We start from the raw sequence: 26586 nt of genomic DNA on the forward strand, positions 1-26586 counted from the left end.
TTACATAAAACCAATGTGTATCATTGTTCTTGGTGAATGTAAAGACTGAAGTGGGCATGGCACTTAGTTTTTTTTTTTATATTTTTTATTAGTTTCAGGTGTACCAAACAATGTAATAGACATTTATCATTTCTATCCCTCACACAGTGACAACCCCCCTCCCCCATCCACTACCCCTCTGACATCGCACACAGCCATTACATTTCCACTGTCTCTGTTCCTAATGCTGCACTCCGCTTCTTGTGAATACACACACATATAAAATTGTAGTTGACATTCATTATTGTTCAACTTCAAGTGTACAGTGCAGTGATCAGGCATCTACATCTTCCCTGAGGTGGTCTCCCTAATAAGACAAGTGTCCATCGGATACCCTACAAAATCTTTACAACATTATTGATTATATTCCCCAAACTGACTTTCGTATCCCCGTGGCAATCTTGTGGTTACCGACTGTTTTCTAATCCCCTCACCTTCCCCCTCATCCTCACCCCCCCTCCCATCTAGCAACCCTCAGTTTTTTCTCTATATCTCTGAAGCTGTTTGTAATTAGTTCGTGCATTTATTCTTTTCTTTCGATTCCACATACAAGTGAGATCATATGGTATTTGTCTTTCTCTGTCTGACTGACTTCACTTAGCATAATGTTCTCTAGGTCCATCCATGTTGTTGCAAATGGTAAGATTTCTTTCTTCTTTATGGCTGCATAGTACTCCATTGTATAAATGTACCACAGTTTCTTAATCCAGTCGTCTACCGATGGGCATTTTGGTTGTTTCCATGTCTTGGCTATTGTGTATAGTGCTGCAATAAACATAGGGGTGCATACATTTTTTTCAAATTAGAGTTTTGGATTTCTCTGGATAGATACCCGGGAGTGGAATTGCTGGGTCATAAGGCAGTTCCATTTCCAGTTTTTTGAGATACTTCCATACTGTTTTCCACAGTGACTGCACCAATCTGCAATCCCACCAACAGTGCACAAGCATTCCCTTTTCTCCACATCCGCGCCAGCACTTGTTTGTTGATTTATTGATGATAGCCATTTTGACTGGGGTGAGGTGGTATCTCATTGTGGTTTTTATTTGCATTTCTCTAATGATTAGAGAGGTTGAGCATTTTTTTCATATGTCTGTTTGCCATCTGTATGTCCTCTTGGCACTTAGTATTCTTTAACATCCCACCACCTGATTCCTTTTAAAGGCAGCAATGGCCCAACATTGGACAGTTTGACTGCACTGGTATAAATTGTGATTTTACATGACTCAATTTTGAAACCTGATACTTGTTGGTAAATAATAAAAGCTAACATTTGAGCACTTGCTCTGTGCCAGGCACCAATCTAAGCATGGATTCTTTTAGTTGACCGTCATGACAATCCAGAGGGAGGCTGCAATAGATTGAAAGTTTGTGTCCCTCCAAGTTCGTTATGTTGAAATCCTAACCCCCAATGTGATGGTATCAGGAGGGGGGGTGCTTGGGAAGTGACTCGGTCATGAGGGTACTTTACAGCCCTTATGAACAGGATTAATGCCCTTATAAGAGACCATAGAGTTCCCCTGACCCTCCTACCACGTGGAGACAGAGATGTTTATGAACCACAAAGATGGCTCTCACCAAACATGTCCCTTAGATCTTGGCCTTCCAGCCTCCAGATCTGTGAGAAATAAATGTCTGTTGTTTATAAGCCACCTAGTCAGTGTGGTGTTCTGTTATAGCAGCCTGAATGAACTAAGACAGAGGTGCAATTATTATCTGTTTTACAGAGGGCACAGAGGGCCACAGTCCCAGCGCCAGGATGGGGCAGGATTTGAAGCCAGTGGTCCAGGCCCAAAGCCTATGTATAAAACCACTTTTACATCCTGCATCCTAGAAGTAACTAGTATTTGCAGGAGTTGGCATTGCTTATCTTGAATGTGATGAGTAAACTGTAGAAATCAGTTAAGTATGTGTGAAGCACTGTGGACTTCTATGCCTGAAAATTTAGGATAGTTTCTCAAGCCAGCCTTGATCCTACTATTGAAAGCAAGGAGTGGAAAGAAGCAACAATACTGTCTTGTAACTCTTGACTTGCGTGTCCAAGGATTGAATACAATTCAGTCTTGTTTCAGCCTCCCTAATTACCAAGAGAATATGCATCTTTCCTGTTTCCAAAAGTATTCCTTCCAGGGAGCCACAAACTTTGGCATCTCATACCAATGTAGGATGTCCGTACAATTCACAGTACCATTTTACTTATAAGGTACCTGTTAGTGCTTTTGGTTATTCCCTTTAAAGATTTTATCATCTCTTTGCTAATAAGAAGCCATCTGTTGACTGCTTCACTTCAAGTGTGATACAGGGCTCTAAAATTCTGTCTTCACATTTACCACAGTCAAGGTAGACAATTTATGTCGCCATCTCTAAGACATTTTCCTATTTCCTTAAACACTATGAATTCTGAACAGGGGGGCATTGAGCACTCTTTGAATTTGACATTCAATTCTAAAGTTAAATATGTTAGATTGAATTAGAGTTCCCAATTCTTCACTCCCCTGTCATCCATATCCTGGCCATGGTCTCATGGTTGACAGAGCATACTTCCTTGCCTCTCAGCCTTGGGCTTGGCCATGCAATGTGCTTTGGCCACGGGGAGTGACAGACATGGCAGAGGTTGGAATGTGCTTGCGTCATCTTGCTGGCCCTCTTCTCCTGTCTTTCACCATAACATGTCTCAGATAGCTACTGGTCCAAGGAGGTTGAGAGACGTGGAGCAGACTTAGACTCAACACACAGCTTGGAGCACAGCCCAGCAGAGTCTAGCCTGGCTCTGGATCCGCTGAACCCCAGCCAATCCATAGATGGGTGAGAGAGAAATTAACACTTGTTAGTATAAACTATTGAAATTTCAGGTTTGCTTGTTATGCAATATTATGGCAATCGTAGCTAATAGACAAAGCTTTCTCCATCTGTTGTCTATTTTGAAGACCATCTGTATCAGTTTCCTGGGGCTGCTGTAACAAAGTACCACAAACTGGGTGGCTTAAACAACAGAAATGTATTGTCTCACAGTTCTGAAGGCCAGGGGTCCAAAACCAAAATGCCAGCAGAGTTGGTTCCTTCTGATGGCCATGAGGGAGGATCTGTTCCAGGCCTTTCTTCTCAGCTACACCTTGTCTTGTAAAATGGCATTTTGCACGTCTTCACATCATACATGTTTCTGGGTCCAAATTTTTCCTTTATATAAAGACACCAATCATATTGGATAAGGGCCCACCCCAATGACCTCCTCTTAACTTGATCACCTGCAAAGACCCTATTTCCAAATAAGGTCACATTCACAGGTCCTGGGGGTTAGGACTTCAACATTTTGGAGGGATACAATTCAACCATAACACCATCCCAGATGTCTTTCTGGTGGGGGAGTAATTAAGACTGAAAGACCTGATGGCCTTTTGGTTAATGGAAAATCTAAGACTATCTTTTTTACACAGCTGTTAACAGCAAAATTAGGTTTTGCTGTCTTCCAAATGTTTGTTTTACAAAGCACTTGTAGTAAATCACCTCCGTTTCTACCCATCCCTTAACTGAAACGTGTGCTTTCTTTATAGCCTTCTGCTTAGTAAGTCTACATTTACTCCTTCATGCTTCTATTTCCAGCACCCTCATAGTGCCCTGTGGCTTTGGGCTGGGCTGGTGTTTTATGCAGCCTTTTTTTTTCCTTGCTGTTTAAGAGGCTGCCCACATGTTCACGTTCTTTCCTCTACACACTGCCTTGACTATATCCCAGTGTCTTCTGTGACCCTCTGCAGAGGCTACAGCCAAAGTGGCCAAGAAGTACTACTGAAAGCTGTTCTAATACAATGTCACAACTGAATCCTGTAATTCTTCCCCTTATTATTCTTTGTATTTTGAATAAATATGAAAAAGACTCAGGCACCAATTGAAATTTGTTCTGGTTTTACTCTTCACGGAAATAAACTTACCTAAACCCGTGAAATCAAAGTACAATCCAGGCTTCAGTAAATTGCACGTTTAGTTGAATAAAAAGTATAATCCTTTATCCTTGTGTTTACAACCTTCTAGCTGTGCAGGCAACATCTACACACTGGACGGGGTCCCCATATCCTTTCAGAATTGCAGGGGGGATTTGAAAATTTCTGCACTGCTCATTGCTTCCAAGTCTCCACTAATTGGCCTCCATCCACCACCACTTCTGCCATTTTTCAAATGCTGGGAGTATACATAAATGCCTTTTGGTGAGGACTGGGAGGTTAAAATTGGAGCCCCAGATGAATGGTTTACCCAATTGCCTTAACAAGATCCATGAGAACATTTCAAACCCTTGGAAATCAAACAGGAACTCATTTTAGCAATTACTATGGCAACATCTATTGCTTTTGAAGCCACTTGTAACAATAAGTTGATATTTCAAACATCTCCTTTCAGCAGTGGTTCAGGCATGTTTCTGCAATGCTACCCATCTGGCTTCCCCCTTACCAGCACTCTAGGTCAGGACTACTCAAGGCGTGGTCCACGGCCTGGCAGCACCAACGTCTGCTGCTTACACTGTGAGAAATGCAGACTCCTGGGTGCTGCCCCAGACCTACTGAATCAGGCTATTTTAAGATCCTCAGGTAATCCTTATGGATACTCAAGTTTGAGAAGCACTGTCCCAGTTTTTTCATTCCCATTTCTAAGTAGCACAACAACTACTGTTCCAACTGAACCTTTTAAAGTCCTCAGCCAGTGTTCTCGTAAAACTAATGGAGTAGCTTTTCAACGTGATGCTACTTTCAAATTTAAAATATTATAATACAGGGCTCTTTGCCTAAGTGAAACAAAAAAAAAGGCTTCTGATCCCCTCCTTCCCCCCCTTTCCTCCTCTGCCACATCCACGGTGAAAGAAAACAAACCCCTTCATGACCTGCAGTGTCTTAGCAGAAGCTCAGGAACAAACACCTAATAGCAGAGAAACTCTGGGGTCTTTGAAGCAAAATCTTTGCCCAAGGCCTTTTGTCTCGAAGCCAGCAGGACCCACAAGAACCTAAGTGAGGACCGCACGCCAACTCCCACACCATCCTCTTACCCTTGCTGGCCTCTTGCTTGATTTGGATCACAGCAGACATCCTGGGCAGAGCCCCGCTCCCCTGGCCTCCAAGATTTCCTGCAGGAGCCCTCGCAGAATGGTTTCTGGTTTCTTCTTCGTGCAGCAGTCAGAAAGCCTCAAAGACACGATTTAGTCCCTAGAACTTCTGCTGCTGTACTAACACCATATTATACTGCTAGACCCTAAAAGCCACACATGCTTATTTGGGTGCTACGCAGGTCCCTTGAGCCTCATTCCTCCTAGGTTTTTGACTCTATGTCCAAAAACCTTGCTATCATGCCCCTCAGATAGACAGGAGACCAACTGTGCCAAGAGCAGCCCTTCCTTATTTTTGTTAATGTTTAATGCTTTACTTGGAAATAATTTTGAAGTTGCAATAAGAACCTCAGTAAATTTAATACTGATACAATATTTGTATTGACACTACTGTTCATATTCCAATGTGTCAATTGATATACTACTGCCTTTTACCGTATTTTCCCACCAATATGGGTGCCAGTGTAGGGTCAAGTATCGCATTTAGCTGCCATGATTCTTTAGCATCCTTTAATCTGGAAACCTTTTCATAGTCTTTTGTCTTTTTTGACATTATTTAAAGAATACAGGCATTTTTTTAAATAGAACGTATTTCATTTGAGGGGCTAATGTTTCCTCCTAATTCATTCGGGTAAGGCATTCTTAGCCAAATACCGCAGAGGTGGTGAGGAACCCTTCACAGAGTATCAGAGGCACAGGCTGTCTGTCCATCCTGTTCAATTTCTCCACTCTAAAGTTACTTTTTCTCTTGCCATGGGTGGTAGGCTGAAGAACGACCCCCTAAGAATATCCACACCATAATTCAAGAACCTTATGTGCTACCTTAGAGCGCAAAAGGGACTTCGCAGCTGTGGTTAAACATCTTGAATTGGGGAGATTGTCGTGGATCATCCAGCTGTGTCCGATGTAGTCGGTCCCCAGAGGGCCTTAAAACAGGGATGCAGGAAGGGTCAGAGGGAAGGCAATGTGACAAGAGAGGCACTGAGATTTGAAGATGCTATGCTGCTGGCTTTGAGATTGAAGTTAGGACAAGAGCCAAAGAATGCTACCAGCCTCTAGAAGCTGGAAAAGGCAGGAAACAGATTCTCCCCTAGGGCCTCCAGAAGGAACCAGCCCTGCAGACACCTTGATTTGAGCCCTGTAAGACATTTCAGACTTCTGACCTCCAGTGCTGTATAAATTTGTGTTATTTTAGGGAAGCATTTGCAGTAATTTGTTTCAGCAGCAATAGGAAACTGATACACACCTCCTAAGCCATCTGTGGGAGATTTAAAGCCACATAGATATGGTCATTGTCAAAATTTCCCCCAAGATTTTTCATCAGTGGATGATTCTTGCCTGATTCAGTCTTCACTGTGATTACAAAATGTTCATTTTCAAATTCAGCACTCCCTCCCCCTTAACTAGTTGGCATTCAGCATTCTATGGTAAGCACCTTATGTGTGCATTTGCATCCCCCATTGTTCTGTATATTGGTTTTACATACATGCTCACGACTTCCATTTTTTTGATGGTTTACAATTTATCACTATGCTTAATTATTTTAGTGCACAAACCCTTCTGGATTTACCCAGCTGGAGTCAAGGACCAGCCTCCAAATGAGCATGAGCAGCCAGGAGTAGTCTGTCTTGCCACCATGTCCCTCAAACAGACGAGGGCAGTGGCCCTGCTGCCTGGCCGGAGTCAGGAACCGAGCTTTACACGCGCGCGCGCACTCAGGCATGCCGAGAGCCTGACGCATTGATTCTGTTACGTTCCTGTGCAAAGTTGCAGAGAAAGGGGCCTGTTCCCTGATGCTTCATAAAGGAATTGCTCACTGCAATGACCACCACATGCTTGGCTATTGCCAGGGCACACCATCTGCATTAATGAGCTGGCCAGGATGTCTCCGGGACCCCCAGATACAGGAGGTAAGCATACCTGTCCGGTCACATTTATCATCTGATTGCACAGGGAAATCACATCCAAGAGTATTCAAATAGCTTTCCAAAAGCACTGCACTATTTCTTGCCCATGTTCTATTTCTCATTTTTGAAATAATGAGTAAAGCAGAAATCAGTGGACTGACTGCACTAGGTAATTGAGATTTTAAATGGTTCTGGCCGAGGAGAACTGCTCTGCCAGTATTGATTTGAAGTTCTGACAGGAGGGTGAAGGGACCCAGCAACCGTTCCTTTCCTACCACTTCCCGTACAATGAAAGCAAAAACTGTAGGCCAGGGATTCTTAACATAGGGTCTATGGACAGAATTCTGTGTCTCTAAACTTGGACAGGAAAAGATTTCTATGTTCATTTTCACTAACCCCTAACTGAAACGTTGCATTTCCTTTAAGCATGAATGTAGGTGGCAAACCATGTTAGTACTGGCAGGACCTATGACTGTCAATAAATCAGATGCATTCTTAACACATTTTAGTAGCTGTGGAGCGTATAAATATTTGTGTTCATTACTATTTAAAATTATGGTATCCAACCCACCACTAGATCCAGCTGTGTAACAAGTTATTAAAGCACAAATATTAAATGAGAAATTTTTGAAAAACAACACAACTTGTTTCTATGTAATTATTTCTACTCTGTGTACTAAAAGACATGTTTCTGAGGAAGGGCTCACAGGTTTCATCAGGCTGCCAAAGGAGTCCAAGGTACCAAAAAGGGTAAGACTGATGTCGGCTTTCAGACAGCAAATTCCGAAATGCTGGAACCTGGATTCAAATGGTTACTAGCCATGGGACCCCAGGCACATTTCACATTTTGACTGCCTGCCTACTCGGTGATATTAACATCAAGTTCACAAAGCTATTTTAAGGCTGATCAAGATAATGTAAATGAAACTGGTTTATTCACCAAAAGCACAGTAATGTAAAAGATGATTTGGTACAAAAAGACATTCGGCAACAGGGTGATAGAAGGAGGTTAAGTGTTTCCTCAAGGCCACACAGCAGCTCCTATCAAATAATGACAGCGGTGTTCCGAGGTGAGGAAGGAGCTGCTTATCACTCGAAGAACTGACTGCTTCCTTCCCTGAGAAAGGGAACAGTGCTTAGAAAACAAGAACTGGTCGCAGGACATCACTTTGAGCTGCACTGCTCTAGAGCCTTAAATATAGGCCAGTGATATACAATGTCACACACACTTCCTGCACCCTGTCCCACGAGTCACGGGAGGAGAATGAAATTTATCAGTTTGTCGAGACAAGCATAAACTCTTATGTCGGTAACTGCTAACGCAAGCAAGGGGGCTATTCAACTGCATGGGAAATAGTACTCTATTTTTCTTATGATATCGGTACTGCTCTAGCCCAGTAAAACATTGTCAACCCAGCCCTCCTCGAGACCATTAATCAAGTTTTTAAAATACTCAATCACATTTTCAGGAGAAAGCAGCGTCTTCTATTTTTAATAAACCAATTTTTGATTATCTGCTGATGTGCTGGATAAATTTAAACTACAGCTAGATCTATCTTTAATTAAAAAGTGGCTACATGATACTACTATATTCTATTTTAGATTACACAGGAGACTGTAACACTGTATAACACTACAGCCATTAAAGTAAAAAAACTGTGCTTAGATCTTATAACATTTCCTTAAAAATGCAGCAAAAGTAGAGGTTGTTTTTAGTTATCCAAGTTTAGAATAAGAATGCTTTTCTTTTAAAACAATTACAAAAATGTTCAAAAATAATCAGGCGTCATCCTTTCTCCAATACGAAGAAATGAGTAGGGTCAGAATTTACCATTATCATCCAAAATAAAAATGTTTATTTCCATTCCTTTCTTCCTTCCATACCACATTCCTTAAGCACTCCTGAATGCATCTTCCATGGTCTGGTACAACCTGACCCACCTCCAACTCCTTTGTAACTTGCATCTCTTGGCAGGACCTGTGTGCCACCCGATTTGTCAATGGATTTAGCCTAGGTCCCAAGCTAGTCTTCAAGCATAAGCCATGCAACCATATTAGTCAAGACCATATCCAGACACCAGATATACTTGGTGTCTTTTCTAATATGCAACAAATCCAATTCCAGTAACCCAAAACAGTGTTCCAACAGTAACAGTACCAGCATTTTTAGGCTTATAGTTTACAGTGTCTTTGCAAAGCATTATAAAGTAGTTTGAGGGGTGGGTAGGATTAAATTCTATCAATGCCGTTTTCAACTTTTATGCACAAGAAAAATATTTGCTGAAAACCAATCTAGTTCCAACAAGACTTTTAACTCTTATTATGTTATTGCTCCCTCTCCCATACCAATCTAATGAAAAAACGGAGGCATACACTCATTTTTAAAGAATATCTGTTAAGATACCATGAATCTATCTTGGGAGGAAGAATGTTCTGGGTTGACACTAATTCTATCTAAAAACGGACAATGAATATTTTATTTTTAATGCATTGCTTACTGCAAATTCCCCATAAATGAACTCTTTCCACTGATAAAGCATAAAACTTGTATAAAAACAACAGAATAACCCAGTGATGTCTAACAGTCCAAGTCAGTATACCCTCACCTTAGATGCGGATTGTTCCCCACGAATACACTACCAAGCTGGTAGTTACACACACTCCCTTAGGTGAATTTAAGTCACTCTTGTTGCCGGCCTCTCCACAAACTATCCCCTATCTGTGCATCCAGAATCTTCCCAAAGCTTCACAGCAGCGATCCAAAATGATCTTTATTTCCACATCTAATACACCGGGAAAGAGTGGGAATAGAAATAAGCTTTTGACTTTTTTTAACTTTACAGTAGTAAGGCCAAATCTTTTCCTATCCTCAGGTCAATTTGATAATGAAGAACTGGTGAATGTAACAGGTTGTGTATCATTTACCACAATGGTAAATGGAAGTCATTACTAGTGTTCAAAAAAGGCCCCAAGGCTACCCTATTATAAAGAGATAAATGGCGCAGAGTGATATAACAGAACTAAAAAAAGACCAGAAGGCACCTGTGTTCTGTGTGCTCAGACGTGAGCAAGAGGGGACCTAACTGAAATAAAAGAACAGACACATGAAATTTCTCATCTGTAATTTTAATCAAAGCATTGCTAATTTATTTTTTAACTTTCTTATAAACACCGAATTTTAATATCTACGTCAATTAATTTTGGGAGAAAGAAACACCATCAAGAATTTCCTCCAGAACAAAATAATGATGCTCATTCCTCCAAACAACCAAATTCAAAGTCTACCAAAACCAAAAAAGCCCACAAAGGGGGAAAAAAAAAGTAACAAAAATCACATTCTAGGGGTTCAGTGCATTTAGCAGCCTTCGCTATGCTATCTAATCATCCTTCAGCTGACTTTCAAAAAATAACACCCTAGCTCATCAAAATATACATTTTCCATTTGCTTTTTTAAATTAAAAATAATTAAAAAAGAAAACTTGAAGGAATTCACAATCAATTGCCTGACTCGTTTTGATGTCACGTACAGCATATGAAGGTCAGGAAGGCTATTTGCAGCACACAGATTAGGGGACATTGATCTTCAAGGTTTAGCTTTCTTCCAAACAGCGTAAAATACCCACCTGGACAGGGAGTCAAGGAATAAAAGCAGGTAATTCAAGGAAGAACAGACATCACTTAAAATTTGTTTGCTGGCTTAGCAACTGGAAGATGGATGAAAGCTTCACAGCTTACAGCATAGTGGTCATGAGAATTAAGGCCTCTTGAATAAGGCCCCTTTGCAGCCTGGACCCTCACCACCTGTGACACGGGGGCGGGGGGGTGGCTGGGGCTGAGCACAGAAGAGGGTAAAGGCATGCACATCTCTTCTGAGGTAACACTACTGCTTCCAAGATCTCTAACATGTTCTAGGGAATTCATGCGAGAAGGTGGGGTGGGAGGGAGGGCGAGACAAAGAGGGAGGTGAGAGATGGGGACCGGGGAAGGTGGGAGGTGGAGAAGGAGAGGGAGGAAGAAAAGGGGGGGGAAAGGTGGAAGGAGGGAGAAGAGCAGTAGGGGCGACAGAAGGCTGAAGCCTTTGTTCCGAATGTAATCAACCGATTTCTAAAATCTTTCCACAGATAAACACAGACCTGACTGTAAAAAATGCTCTGGAGAAGAACCATGGGAAAGGTGCATGGTTGGTAGGTATCAAAGCTTTCCACAGGCCAACAAAGAACACGGCTGCGAAACAAGCACAGAGCACTCAGCTCATCCCAGGGAGGACCCTGGAGAGTTCTCACGGGCCAGGGCCTCACAGCAAGCCAGCAGCAGTCACAGGAAACTCTGCCACCTAAAGGAAGGGAGCTTTGGTCTGCAGCCTACAGCCCGACTTTTAGAAAGAGGAAACGCATTATAAATTTCCAATGACAATGCTCTCATTCTGGTTTTTCTCCGGTTTTCTTATTCCTCTGGACTAACTTTACTAAGTGGAACTAACGGAGAACGCTGTTTACTTTGAGATCCTCAGCATGATTTTTAGCTCTTGATTTCTATTGCAAATCAGAATCAAGTGAAGTGTAGAAACTAATATTCAAGTAAGATAATTGTAATATAAGAAAGCATAGTGCATGTCTTCCAGTCTTTTTGCCTGCAGGTGAGGTGGTGTTTTAGACTAGGACTTCTGAAAGCTTTAACGCGCACATTCATCTCCTGGAGGGCTGCTTAAGGCAGGTCACGGGGCGCCACCTCCAGTGTTTCTCATTGGGCAGCAAGCTGGGTTTGGGTTAGAGAGTTTGCATGTCTAACTAGTTCCCAGGTGACGCTGCAGCTCTGGGACCATCTGCAAGAACAGTGGTGCCTGAACATTAAAACCTCGGGGGAGCTGTTGGCAGGCCACACCCCATAATGTCTGAGGGTGGGACCCAGAAATCAGTATTGTTTTAAAGCTCCCAGGAGATTCCCAGGTGCAGCCAAGTTTGAAAACCAGGGCCGTCTCTACTACAGAGCTAATTCTTTCTGTTTATTTAAAATGTTAGACTGGCATGGGATTGCCTTGGGTGTTCTGATCTGGCAACACGATGGTCAAAGGATACAATTCCAAGTACGAAGGGACACAGACGATCTCCTTTGAGAATTCCACAGGACAATACAGGCACCCGAGCTGTTCTTCGTAGAGTGACAGGGCTTCCGTCAAATTGACACAGTTCCCCTAAATCAAAGAGAGAAAAGCAAACAGTGGCATTCCTGAGTCCTGCTGAGGGTCCCACTCACTTGAAAGTCACTAATAGACGACAATTCTAGCTTTAGATAAAAGTTCATCTTTGAAAATGAGATAAGGCTTCTTCTCTACTTTCACAAATTGCATGGAGTTCTATTTATAGATCAATTAGCTCATTATCCTTCTACCTCATTTACCAAGCCATTTCAAATGATTAGAGTAGGAAGCAACACAAAAGCAGTGAGACCAATTTCTCATTAGTGACACATCCATTGTATCAACGCCATGCAATTAGCAAAGATTCATACACATAACCCATTCAAAGTAAGTTTTCCCAGTAGTCACCATTGTGTTGAGAATGAAGTATCAAAAAGACAATGTTCTCAATTTCCAGAATGGCTTCAACTCCGACCCTCGTAAGAATCTACGACGTTGGCACAAAACTATATTCATACCCCCATGCTTTCCCCCAAATCTGATTTATTTTAAGGCAAGAGAGACCAAAAGTCGATTCAGGATATATACACTAAGGACACTGTCCAGTTCCACTCCTTATCAAACATTTTCTCTTGACTTCATTGTTCTACCTTTTCTCTCTTTTGTGCCACCGCTTTTTCAGCCTCCCCAGCAGCTCAGGGTGGTCAATGAGATACAGAAGACTGCTGGGGGCTAATGGGAAAGTTTTTTATTCTGGACAATCAAGGATAAATAGAGTGACCCACTCCTTCAACTTTCTTCTAGCCTATAACATAGATGTAACATTTGGCGCTGCAGCAGCCACTCTGTGACCATGAAGAATAAAGGTAAAGAGAATCAGAGATGCTGGCCAAGACATAGTAGAGCTGCTGAATGAACACAGCATCTGCTGTGTTTCTACAGCAGTGATTCTCAGTCTTTAACATACATATGGCTCATAGGTGATCTTGCTAAAAAGCAGATTTTCATTCAGTAGGTCTGGGATAGGGTCTACCATTTTAGCACAATTGTCCCCCAAGCGCTTTCAGAGCGGATTTAGAAAAGATGGGTATTAAGTACCACCTATTTCCTTTTAACTCTGAAGTTCCTGCCATTCGGAAGACTAATGAATGTATGTGCTGATGCCATTCCTTCATAAGACGTTCACTATCAATTTGCCTCAAAATGGCCAAGTGTAATGTAAGATGAAAATTATTCACAAATAAAGGCAGCTTGTGATGCAAGCATTTTTGAGGATGGCATTTCAAAACCAACCAACCAACCAGCCAGCCACAGGCAAGCGGGTAGACAGAACTATTCTGAGAGTAGGCCCTGACGGTTTTAACTTAGCACATTTCTCAGCATGACGTCGTGCTTCACTGTCAGCCTGTTTAGTAACCCATCATCTAGGGTCTTGCAGTGGGATTTGGCCAAAGTTCCCTTCACCAGCATATAATTTGGTTTCAACATCAAGTTCACCATGAGAGCATATAAACACCACATGTGTAATTTAAGATTCACAAATAGAAAACACTGCCCGGTTGTTTTGGGAGCACATCACCACTGGGAAAGCTATAGAATAGAAAGGCCACCGAGGTACACAGTTCCATGGTTTCCCTTGCCATCTTAAAATTGACACTGCACTCTCTTTACAGAGGGTATATGGGAGAACCTCTTACAGAGAATGTGGTAAGGAAATAGAATACTTCCAATTTGTTCTTCCCCAATACTGTCAAAAACCAGTTTAGAAAAAGAAAAAACTTACCACAAATAGACATGTACCCAAAAAAAGTAACGTGATACATTTCACTTTCCTGTGCATTTAAATGGAACTGCATTTTTTTCCTTAAGAAATGCACATGGGAAATGCAGAACAAAAACCTAATAGCAGAGAATTAAACACCTATCAAGGATGAAAGGAAATAAGGGGGCAAGGTGGGGGGCGGGGGGAAGAGCACTCCAAGGGGGTAAATCTCAATTCAGCAGCTTTGTTCTAGAAAGTTCTTCTTGCCCCATGTTAGGTGTAGGTGACACTGTTTTACTTTAGATTTCTGTATTGTTTCCATCTTTTAAACAACAGCATATATTACTTCTGTAATGTAAAAAACAGGTACAGAAGAATAAATACATCCTTAATGAAACCATTTTTATCGTGTTCAAAAGCAAATGAAAGTAAACATAATGATTCAGTAAATCACACATGTGAAACATCTATAAAGAACAGCAAAGGAATAATAGAAAAAAACTACACTGAAGATGGGTTACTTCTAGAAGGTGGGCACGGATTAGGGAGGATCGTAACTGTGTCGTGGTACTGATAATGTTCGATCGTAACTGTGTCGTGGTACTGATAATGTTCAATTCTCACATTGGGGGGAGTGAAGGGTTTGCTGATCTTTTGCATCCTAATTTACCTGAAGGTCACATACATATTTTTATATTATCAAATAACATAGTATCAATAGGGAGTGGAGGAGAGAAGGGAGGGAGGTCAAGTCCTGGGACCTGCCTGCCACCTAGTCCCATGAAAGCGATTCTTCCCCAGATTCAGATTTCCATTCCCCTGACCACCAGGGCCAACTCAGGCTCAATCCCAGGCTCTCCATGATGCTTTCCCCAGCTTTGTGGCACACTGACAAGGCGGTCTTCAAGCAGCCACAGTGACACTAGTGACATCAGGAGCTCGTTACTTTGATGCAAACAATTTTAGCCAGGAACATTTGGCTTTTGTCAATCACCAAGCGACAGGCCAAACAACATGTTCATCCCATCTTTAACTTTACTCCAGTTCTAAGCGACACGCTTGGGGAAGGGAAGTGGGTGTGAATCAAGGGCATCTTCTGAGCATATCATGTGGCCGTTTAAAAACATTACACTGTGGCAATTACATCAGTACATCCCAAACCCAGCCACCCTGCGTTCTTGACGCGACGGCTGCTTCTTCAAAGGCTTACGCCCCCTTAGTCTGCTCGAATCTCACCGTGTGACACCACACATTCAACCACCGAATGCACCATGTGATCCCAGGTATGATAAAATGAGATCGCCTTGAGTCTGCAACTGTAATGAATGCAGGGCCAGGAAACATATCCTAATACATCTTTTGGACAATTCTTGGAAACCAGAACAGCTCTGGGCATATAATGTAATTTTTGGCAAAGGCAAGTTATCAAAGCCTGAATCATTAATCTTTAACAAACAGGTGTGGTCATCTGTTAAGCCAGTGTTTCTATTAACCTTCCATAGTAAGATGACAGTTCCTCAAGAAGGCAGTCTACCAGGCAAATAGTCACAATGACAGGAAACAGTCATACTTTCTTCCTAATTCTACCTGTTGTGTAATACGAACCGACTGTTTTGCAGTGGATCCAAATTGTTTTCAGTCTCTTGGTTAAAGACCCCAGAGCTTCACATTCTTCCCCAACTTAAGTTTCATGAGATTTCCTTCTATTTGCAGAAACATAAAAAGAACCAAATTCTATAGTTATGTTCTGCTTGAGAAATATCCACTCATGAAAAAACTCAACTCACTGAATTTGGGTTGCTTTTACAAGAATAAGCCGATTTTGAGGTTTCATTGTAGATTTCCTGTCAAGTATGGGTCAGCAAACTTGCTGTAAAGAGCCAGGCAAATTATTTTAGGCTTTGCAGGTCATACAGTCTTCATTACAACCATTCAGTGCTGCCCCTGTAGCGAGAAAGCAGCCATAGACACTAAGTAATGAATGGGGGTAGCTGTGTGCCAAGAAAACCTTACAAAGAGTAGGTGAGATTTGGCCCATAGTTTGCAGACCCGGGCTTTAAAGAGTCAAGTCTAGAATGTGTTAAAAAAAAAATCATCTCTAAACATCAGGGGGAAAAATCCATTCATAGATAGTTGCCTGTTCCCGTGGAGCTTCCCAGTACTTTCACCAAGTACAAGGTCTAAGATTAATCAGCATGTGTGAGGATCTTACATGCTGGGGCAAGAGAAGGAAAACAGAGTGGGCTGGAGCCTAATTCGAGGTTTCTCAGAATTGCTAAATTGTTTTCAGAATTATTAATCTCAGATCTTACAAACTGTCCAGGGGCTGCTTGAAAATGCCTCCTCAGGAAAATAAAGTTAAGACCTCTCTACTAGTTCTTGACATTGAAATATACTAATGCTTTTTTAAAAAGGTGGGGTGGGGAGGTTCTCCTGAAAACGCTGAAGAATTACAGGGACCAGAGTGCAATATTAACCTAAGTCAAGTGCTTATCTTCTGCTTATAAATCAAAGGATTTCTGTAGCAAGTAAAGAGACTAGATCATTCATTAGCTGCTTTTGCGGTCCTTTTCAGAATTTTGTTAAGGACTTTAATATGTTACATATGTTTTTATATGTATCAAAAAATAGAAACTTTCTTTTAAAATTAAGAATCCCCAAGAGAATGAGAAAACCACCACAGTTTTCTTCCATCTGCTGGCAGGAGCTCATGCTACAGCCCAAGCAGTTTACGAAATTTAGGCTGATAAATTGGCTTTTCAATTAAGAATGGGGGGGGGGGGGGCGGTGAGGATTGCAATCTGTGTCTCCACCTGGTGGCAGCAGCTCTTACTACAGCCAAAGCCCCAGCTTGATAAAGCAGAACACTAACTTAACAACACAACAGATGCCAGGTCAGCTATTTATAAACTTAACTGCTTCAAAGAACATAATCCAATTATGCTGTTCTACCCTTAACAGACAGAAATTTCAAGAATATGCATTCAAATGTCAAAATAGAAAATTTTTATTGAGAGTTTGGGGGAAAAAACAGTTAAGCAGCCTACCTGTGTAAAATATTTCCCATCCTGTTTCAGTACTTTCATGGAGAGGTCAAGAATCAGTCTAAGAAACTCCCATGTGGAATCTGAATGTTAAAAAAAAATTTTAATTTTATAAATACGGGTCTTCATGCATCAGAAACAACAGCTAAAGTCACTCACATTAATACTCAGCGATACCAAAAAAGGATAAAGAGCCATGAGCTTAAGACCCAACATTCGAGAGCTTATTCACAAATGATAATGTATGGTCATAAATTGGGTATCTAGCACACACGTGCACATACACGAGCAAGGTCAAACGCAAATGTGCACGTACTCAGCAGTGCTCTCACAACACCATAAAGATTCGACACAAAGGCAGTGGCTGAAATCTGCAAGATGACAGCCTGAAGTAAGGGGGAAAGCAGCAATGTCCCAAGAGAGAAACTACACGGGTCATCAGGTAGGGACAGTGTCTGCAAACTCAGCAGGAAGACAAGGTTATAGAAAAATCATTAACACTGAAATCCCAACCCAGCAGTGATTTTCAGTGTGTAGTTTGAGAAGGGAAGTTGTCTCTGGTGTTGCTTAGACAGGTCACCAGTTTGTCCCACTGCAGCTTAAAAAAAAAAAAATTACATAATGTAAATAAATTATCAATCGAGCTGATGTCTCAATGATGTGATTATGAGTCATTGTATTTGTTTCAAATGACTGAGTTTTTTGCTCATTTAGTGGCAGAACAGGATTTGACCAAAGCCAAATCCAGTTATCTTTCCTCCGTGGGCCTCAGTTTAACTACCTTTAAAAAATGAAGGAACATAACTAGACAACCTCTAAGATCCTTTCATTCTCACATGGCGCCAAGAAAAACATTTCCATGAACACTGTTTTGGTTAAAAACACAACAAAATCTACCTTCTTCCGGAGATGTGGAGATTGGAACAGCTGTCAAATCATTAATCACATAATCAAACTCTCTCCCTTCTTTGGCGTACCTCTTCAGCACTGGAATACAGTCTTCTATTAGAACCTTCCAGAGAGAACAGCAATAGACGCGGGTGAGCCAACACATGTGGAAGTAGTTAAACACTTGTAGCAGAAGGGGGGAAACACAAACGGGGGCTGAGAACCACAGCAAATGCCACATGAACAAAAATGACTTCCACCTATGCCTGTAAAAGCTGAAATTCAGTGCTCACTACACATGCTGTATACGCCTTCTCATTTAATCTAAACAATTTGACAGCTACTATTATCATCATCCCCATTTTACAAGTGGAGAAACAAATTTGAGAGGTTCCATAGCTTGCCCGAAGGCACCAATTAAGAAACGGAGCCAAGAAGTACACCTAAAGCGATCTTAGAGCCAACTTCCTGTTTTTAACCCTATAATCTACTCATATATTGCTTCTCCTCCCACTATCCATATTTTCGTTTACTTTTTGTTTTTCTTTTACATGAAGTACTGAATGATTTCGTTGTATGGATATATTTTTGTATCCTATTTCAAACTCTTAACCTACGGTTTTTTCAATATCCTCTAACACTTCAAGTACTGCCGGTAATAAAGCCATGTAATAATTATCAGCTCCCATGCTCATTACTGAGGGGAGTACAGACATTAAGAGCTGGAATTCTCATACAGCTCCTTTACAGTAAATTCAGAAAGTAAGTTTGGGGTTTGCCTTATCTTTGATGGAAGCTACCCATCTGGCTCTAGGGAACATCCTGAACTAGACAGGAGTTAATTCTCTTTTATCTTTCTAGTTACAAAATACATGGTCATGTAACAGTTTTTCACATATAACAAATCAGAAATCAAGTTTTACGTAATTTCCTAAAATAATCTATTTTCCAGATTTTTTCCTATGAATGTTCTTACATATATCCTCAAAGTCACAATTTGTTTAAGAAACTGAATCTTACTGTCCTAATGTTCTATAACTTGCTTCTCTTAATGCATCATTCGAGTGTAACCATGCAAAGACATAAAAGACATTAACCCGCCAGAGCTGCCTTCAATCTACTTATCAATCCCATTTGATATGCTCAGATTTTTCCCCGCTATGCTCATACAGATTCTTAGAAACATTCACTCACAAATAAACACAAGTGCTTATTCTCTTTCATGAAAACGGGGATCACACACATCATTCTGAGCTTGGAAATATTCACCTAACACCATTCCAGGCAGTGATGCTTTTAAAAACAGTATCATTCCAATTCTACTAAAAATGTTCTACCCTTACACCTTCAAGCCTTGGCTCCTACAAACAGCCATGATAAAGCTCCTTGTATAGATGCCTTTGTCTTCGTGGGCTAGATGCTCAAACACTAGATTGCCAAGACAAAAGGCATGTGTATTTGTTTTTAGTTTTGATGGCAAGTCACGCTCCAACCAGCAATGCACACGAGCACCTTCCCTGCCCTGGATGATGTCCCTCTTGCATTTTGTCAAGTCCCTCACTAATTAATCTTTTCACATGAACTTCCTGGGCCACCAATAGGGGTGAGCATCTTGTCGTTAAGTTTACAGGTTATTTGGCTTTCGTCTTCAGAGAAATACCAGTCCACATCCTTTATTCTTTTTTTATTTATTTAGTTTTTAAATTTAAGTTGTAGAGGCTCTTTGTATTATTAAAGGAATTAATTCCTTGTCATGTTCGTTAGCAGTATTGTTTTCAGTCTGCCTTTTGGCTTTGTTTATAGTATTATGTTGTCATTACAGTTTCTGAGTTTCCTGTCCTTTCTTTAAAAGGTTTCCCAACTCCCAATTTTCCTAAATATTTTAATTTCTTTATCTAGAGCTTTACCCATCTGAAATTAGTTTTCCTACGGCTTTTAGTTAGCTTTGTTCTCATGCAGATGGACAGCCCATTATGCCAGCATCCCTTATTACATTAACTCAATCTGCTTTTCCCAAGTGAAATGAGTAATAGAGTGAAGAAATAAAAAACGGAGTCACTATGGTCAAGCTGATAAATTATTAGAATAAAATGGGCTGGGACATGAAGAAATGATTCCATTTTTGCCTTAACTAGCCTGGGAACTTAAACTTCTGAACTTTCCAGTCGGGCACCAAGGCTGGATACACATCCGTTAGTTGTGCATCAAGGCCTGGACATACGTCAAACCCTCAGAGGACCATCTGAATGACCTCAAGACAAACTCTTTCATTGTCCAGACCACCGGATATCGGAAGTTTACCATCCTGGATCAATCCAGGGTCTAAGAATGCAGGACTCATTCTTCTCAAGAATGTACTTTTTACTGTAAGAACTCTCAGCTTGTCGTTCCTCTTGGTATTGTATAGATGGGTTCTGATTTGCAAACCCTAAGACCTTTGAATAAATCTTTGCCATTTATTTCTAGCTAAAGCCTTCTGACCCTTTTGAGCTGAGTCAACACAACTTAGGCCATATATTAACTGTGTGTGTTCAAGTCTCTGTGCCATTCCTCTTACAGCAGCTCTACTGTCTTGACCGGTATCTCTGATTACAGGGCCAGGCATGCACACTGGCTTGAAGTAAATAGAACCATTGAAACCAGTTTGCAGAGTAAATGTATAGCAAACAGAGCCATTAAGGTTTGGACGGAGGGAAGGGAAGCAAAGGAAAAAAAAGGTCAAAAAGTCCCAAGTTGAACCTCAGTCAAATTCAATTACATCAGAGCTTTAAATTTCAAAAATAGAAGCTATAGGGTCACCATTACAATAAGAATTATGTTAAGATCTTGATAGACAGCAAATGACGTTTGACTAGGTGGGGAAACACTACTCTTTACCTTATTTTTCTTCATGGTCACAGAGTGGCTGCTGCAGCGCCAAATGTTACACCTATGTTACAGGCTGAAAAAGCGGTGGCACGAAAGGGAGAAAAGGTAGAACAACGAAGTCAAGAGAAAATGTTTGATAAGGAGTGGAACTGGACAGTATCCTTGTTGTATATATCCTGAAAAGACTTTTGGTCTCTCTTGCCTTAAAATAAATCAGATTTTGGGGAAAGCATGGGGGTGTGAATATAGTTTTGTGCCAACATCGTAGATTCTTATGAGGGATTTTCAAAGATGAACTTTTATCTAAAGCTAGAATTGTTGTCGTCTATTAGTGACCTTCGAGTGAGTGGGACCCTCAGCAGGACTCAGGAATGCCACTGTTTGCTTTTCTCTCTTTGATTTAGGGGAACTGTGTCAATTTGACGGAAGCCCTGTCACTCTACGAAGAACAGCTCGGGTGCCTGTATTGTCCTGTGGAATTCTCAAAGGAGATCGTCTGTGTCCCTTCTTGGATGAAAATATCAGAACAATGTATGTTTCTTTCTAATTTTAAGTAATTCTTGTTAGGTCAGCTACGGGCATGGTCAAAGCGGCCAGGAGCCAAAAATACCCCTCTGCCAAGTCAGACCCATCCCCAGGAGCCAAGTCATGCCCCTCTGCCAAGTCAGACCCGTCCCCAGGAGCCAAGTCATGCCCCTCTGCCAAGTCAGATCCCTCCCCGCATGACAGAGACTGAGGCCCCTGGCGTTTCCCAGAAAAGGCAGCAGACCGCTGATGTGATAAGCAACTCCGGACACAGCCGCTCGCGCCCGATCTGCGCTAGGGGGACCTGCTCATCTGCTACCTCAGCCAACCCCCACCCCAAAAATCGCATATATGCCTCCCTCGCTCTGCCCTGGGCGCGACTTCACTGGCCCCTCACTGGCCCCCGTCTGCGGACTGGTGAACCTCGCCCGGGGGCGCAGAATAAAGCACTCACTTTCCTCAACCCGCCTGACTAGCCTCGTTATCTCGCCGCAAGCCTTACAATTCTAATCAAAATCCCAAGGGAGTTTTTAGAATTAGACCAAATGATTTTGAAATTCATTTGTAATAATAAGTTTCTAAGAATAACTAAGAAAAAAAATTTTTAAATAATCATAGTGGAGATTTTTTTTCTTTTTAATTTTTTATTGGAGAATATTGGGGGACAGTGTGTTTCTCAGGGCCCATCAGCTCCAAGTCATTGTCCTCCAATCTAGTTGTGGAGGGCGCAGCTCAGCTCCAAGTCCAGTTGCCGTTTTCAATCTTATTTGTGGAGAGTGCAGCCCACCATCCCATGCGGGAATTGAACTAGCAACCTTGTTAAGAGCTCGCTCTCTAAACAACTGAGCCATCCAGCCGCCCCAATAGTGAAGGGAGATTTGCCCTGTTGCTTATTCATTTACTATAAAACATAGTAATCAAATAGGAAGTATGATGTTGAATGAACACAGCATCTGCTTTGTTTCTACAGCAGTGATTCTCAAAACTTTAATATACATATGGTTCACAGGTGATCTTGCTAAAATGCAGTTTTTCATTCAGTAGGTCTGGGATAGGGTCTACCATTTTAGCACAATTGTCCCCCAAGCGCTTTCAGAGCGGATTTAGAAAAGATGGGTATTAAGTACCACCTATTTCCTTTTAACTCTGAAGTTCCTGCCATTCGGAAGACTAATGAATGTATGTGCTGATGCCATTCCTTCATAAGACGTTCACTATCAATTTGCCTCAAAATGGCCAAGTGTAATGTAAGATGAGCCAGAGTGTGCAGAAGCAAGCCACGTGACCCGAGGCCAACTCCTGAATAGCTGTACCTAACACATCCAAAGTTTGGCCTTTCAGATTTAACAAACAGGCCACCACCAAATCCTAACAACTGCTGGACACAGGACTTTTACAAAACCTTCCTGACATGATTTGAATTTATGAACTAAAACTTTCTTGCACATAATATAATTCTTTAAATAAACTACTAGATTTAATTTACTATTTTACTTAGTCATCTTCTACGTACATAGGAATCGATCTTCAGTTTTCTTTTTGTACTTCTTAATGATTTTAGTACTAAAATTATTCTATCATTATATAAGGAATGGAGAGTGCTTTGGAACATTTTCTATTTTCTAAAAAGGTTAACAGACTGTCTATTTTTCAAATGAGAAACAGTTGCAAAGATCTGGTGTTTCGTTAATGGCAGCAGCATTTTCATGGCCACCGGGCTTGCCTGCTGCTGTCCGACAGACCAGGAACTCCCCCACCCCCACCCCTAGAGAGCTTGAGGAAAACTCAGCCTCAGAAGAATTTGCCAAGCTCCCCCTGGTGGTGGTTGTGTTCCAGAAAGGCGGCAGGGAAAAAAAAGGATGCATTCCAGCAACCAACTTCCTCAAGAGCCCAGCCATTTCAAAGAAAATACTCCTTTCCCCTTCCCTAAAATGTCCGACTGTCTGTTACCACCTGCCTTCAGATGGACTCTTAAGTGGAGAGGTTGTCTTCCCAGGCCATTAGTAAACCCCCCCACCTATATATCACCTTTAATTATAACAGTCCATAATTCCACAGTACTGGCAGATTTGGGGTTCTGCTTATATATTTTTTTCTTAATCCATATAAAGATGCCAAATAAGGAGTTAGGAATCTTAATCATCCCTCTAAAGTTATTTTATAACCTTGAATAAATGTCCTTTAAACTCTAAGCTTCTCCCCATGTGAGGATTAAATGTGTCAAAACACTCTAAGCAGAAGGTCTAACTAAGCAAACATTATTTGCAAACAATGGTAACTTTTAGCTCATTGTGAAACAAATGTCATGCTCTGAAACACCTAATCCTTGCCTCTCCCCTTTTAAACTTGCAAATAGTACCAGTGAAATATGTACCTTTCGTTCCTTTTTGTCCACAAAACAATCACAACTGTACTTTAATGTAGATTTAATTCCTCTCTCAGCTTGAAAAATTAATATGCATGTACCATGAAATCAAATTTAGATGTAAACACATTAGGGAAGATGGAGTAGGGGCAAGTAATTTACGTATCAACAAATTAAAATACTCATCTACATTGTCTGTACATCTGGAAATACACAAGAGTCTGTTCAAACAAAATACGTATTTGCTTGGTTATCTTGCTCTAACAAGTATTGTAGGGATGGACATCGAACATATGCATCCTCGAAATACAATTATAAAATGTATCCTCCAAACTGTAATGATTGGTCAACTAGCAAGCACAGTGAAATTTAGGACAGAAGCTAATTTGCTTAGCAAGAAGCAATTGTTCCTACATCAAACCTTTTAATCATCTACACTTTCCAGTTAAATGTCTGAATTCCCCCTGAAAGACCCAGACACAGAGATTTACTCAGGGTATAGAGACCAAAGCTGGTGGTTGCCAGGTCATAAAATGGTACATGACGGTCTTTTATACAAAAATGATGTTATTAAATTCAGAGAATCTAGAGTTCTTTCTTATATGTACACACTGGTCCTAAATACAAATCTGCATATAACTCACAAAGAGACTGAAGGGTAGCAGAACATGCCACCTTAAAATATACCGCTTTGGCATATTGACTATTTTGAGTTGTAGGCTCTTGAAAAACAGCTACTGTAATGTAGGGAGAGGCTTTCTCTGAACTTGCCTTTATCTGCCTTAAGACAGATCGCCCAAAAGGAACTCAACTGTCCTAGATCCCCTCCCTGGGGGATTCAACCAATGAAGATGCCTCTTATCACAGGACAGAAGACTGACACCAAAGTTTGTCACAAACTATTCTTCCACCTATCTATGCTTTAAGGGCCTGATCATCTTTCCTAAGTCATTTACTCTCCTCTAAGACACCTTCACCCCTTTTCCCTATTAATACAATATTTAAGCCTAAACTCTAAAGCTGAGTTATTCATTTTTCTCTGGGAACTCCCAAGTATACATGAGGTATACTTGTTAACAAACTATTGTTTTTCTCTTGTTAATCTGTTTTTGATTACGGGAGTCTCAGCCAAGAACTAGAAGGGTAGAGGGAAAATTTTTCCTCCCTTACAAAATTATCTATTTATCTTCTTAACCAATTATACTTAAAGTTGTTTTAGGAAGACACAATTCAGATCAATAACATGCCTATTATATTATCAGTTGACTTAAAAACATTATCTAGAAAACATAATTACCTGATAGCAGTCTCCTTTAAGATTGTCTAAGACGTCACCACATGTTTTTCGCATGTATTTCTTACACCCATCAATCACCATCTGGTCAATGTTCGAAGCAGGTTAAAGAGAAATTCACCCTGAACTTGGATGTATCAAAGAATTCTGAAAACAGTAATAATACTTTAAAGATTAAGACAAACATTTTATAACACTAATTTGGGTATCACAAGTTTAGAGAAAAGATGAATGAGAAATGACTTTATTTTTGTACTGACACTCAAAAGGAACTGAATCTTCTTTTCTTCTCATGCAGAAGCCATTTCAGCAACTGCTGAGCAGCAGACACAGTACCCAAGTAGCTTGCTCTTTAATTCACAACTAGATTATCTCTGCTTCTTTGTTGGTGGCCACATAAAAAAACTATCAGTACTAAATTGAAATGCTTGTTCGAGGCACTCTTTATAACACATTTGACTCATAATGTTAACTGGAATCTTAAAAAAGGACGAAGAAAACAAAAGCAGCCCATTGTACTTGATCTCATACAACAAAGGATATCTCTACCATAGTGACCATCTTTGGTTTCAGTTTGACTATTTCACATAATATGCCCCCATCTCCACCTCCCAGGATCAGCACGTCTTTGCCAGTGTAATCTTCTTTGCCACTGCCCATGATGGCCCGGGTATATGCCAAATCACTCTCCGCCAGATCTAGGGAGGAGAAATAGATACAAAATGGTGACTCAACCCGCACCCACACACCACCTGACCCACTCGAGAAATTGCTAGAATCCAGCCTCAAATGTTTCAGTTTCAATATTTAAAAACTGTCAACAATGTACAAAGGTATTTTTTTGGACTGTAGAGTTTTCATCAACCCTACCCATCTGACACCTAAAATAGTAGACTACATACATGTATACATTAGTCATCGGGAAGAAAACTCACTGTTAAGAATCTACTAATGTGAATAATTAAAAGCAATTATGTCTTTCCAGATGAAATAATGACGTCTGAGTTGCTTCAAAATATGAAGAAGTGGACCAGGGTTTAGGGGAAACAAGACTGGCCAGGAACTCATAACTACTGATACTCAATGGTGAATATATGTGGGTTCATTATCCTATTTTGTCTACTTGAGTTTGAAGTTTTCCATAACTAAGAGATTTGTTTAAAAATAAGCAATTACGTCTTTTGAAATATAATCCAAATACTCATCACTAAGAAATTAAGAAAAAGGGATGTCAACACAAAGTTATCCTGGCTATGTTATAAAACATGAAAGCCCAGACCATCCACAGGTTGATATGACATAAATGCTCATTTCAAAAAGCAGCAGTGCCAAGGACAAACTTGGGCAAAAACACAACAGTGGTATTTGTCAGGAAAACACCACAATCCAACACATCGCCAAATTGGAGAAGGGACGGAGTACTTACTAACATCCCCACTAAGGATGAGGATATTTCCGAACTGCTTCGAGTGCAGAATCTTAATGTTCTGATAAGGTGAATCTTTATCATATACCACTTCATCGATGTCATACTCAACCAGGCGGCCATCAGCAGTGGGCCAGTATCTATCAATGGCCCCTCCTCGAACTATGGGTGGTAATCTGGAAAAAAAAAAGGGAAACAGGAATGAGCCATACAAGAAGGCTGCTTAACATGAGGCTGTCTTCAAA

The 26586-nt window shown here is 40.9% G+C and overlaps 1 protein-coding gene across 3 annotated transcripts in view; it reads right to left on the reverse strand.

The window, feature by feature from the left end:
• Nucleotides 1-10144: 10144 nt before the first annotated feature.
• Nucleotides 10145-26586, reverse strand: part of SMS (spermine synthase) — a 44271-nt gene continuing 27829 nt past the window's right edge. For 2 of the 3 annotated variants that reach the window (XM_033120089.1, XM_033120099.1), the window contains exons 5-11: nt 26342-26517; nt 25459-25613; nt 24919-25008; nt 17873-17987; nt 16979-17058; nt 12108-12223; nt 10150-10655 (exon numbers count right to left, since the gene is read on the reverse strand). In XM_033120089.1, the coding sequence (XP_032975980.1) occupies nt 10616-10655; nt 12108-12223; nt 16979-17058; nt 17873-17987; nt 24919-25008; nt 25459-25613; nt 26342-26517 (772 nt within the window). In that variant the 3' untranslated portion in view covers nt 10150-10615. Of the gene's footprint in view, nt 10656-12107; nt 12224-16978; nt 17059-17872; nt 17988-24918; nt 25009-25458; nt 25614-26341; nt 26518-26586 lie in introns of all 3 variants that reach the window. The other variant, XM_033120080.1, reaches the window with a different exon arrangement.

This window comes from Rhinolophus ferrumequinum, chromosome X (genome assembly GCF_004115265.2).
Source record: "Rhinolophus ferrumequinum isolate MPI-CBG mRhiFer1 chromosome X, mRhiFer1_v1.p, whole genome shotgun sequence".
Lineage (NCBI taxonomy): Eukaryota > Metazoa > Chordata > Mammalia > Chiroptera > Rhinolophidae > Rhinolophus > Rhinolophus ferrumequinum.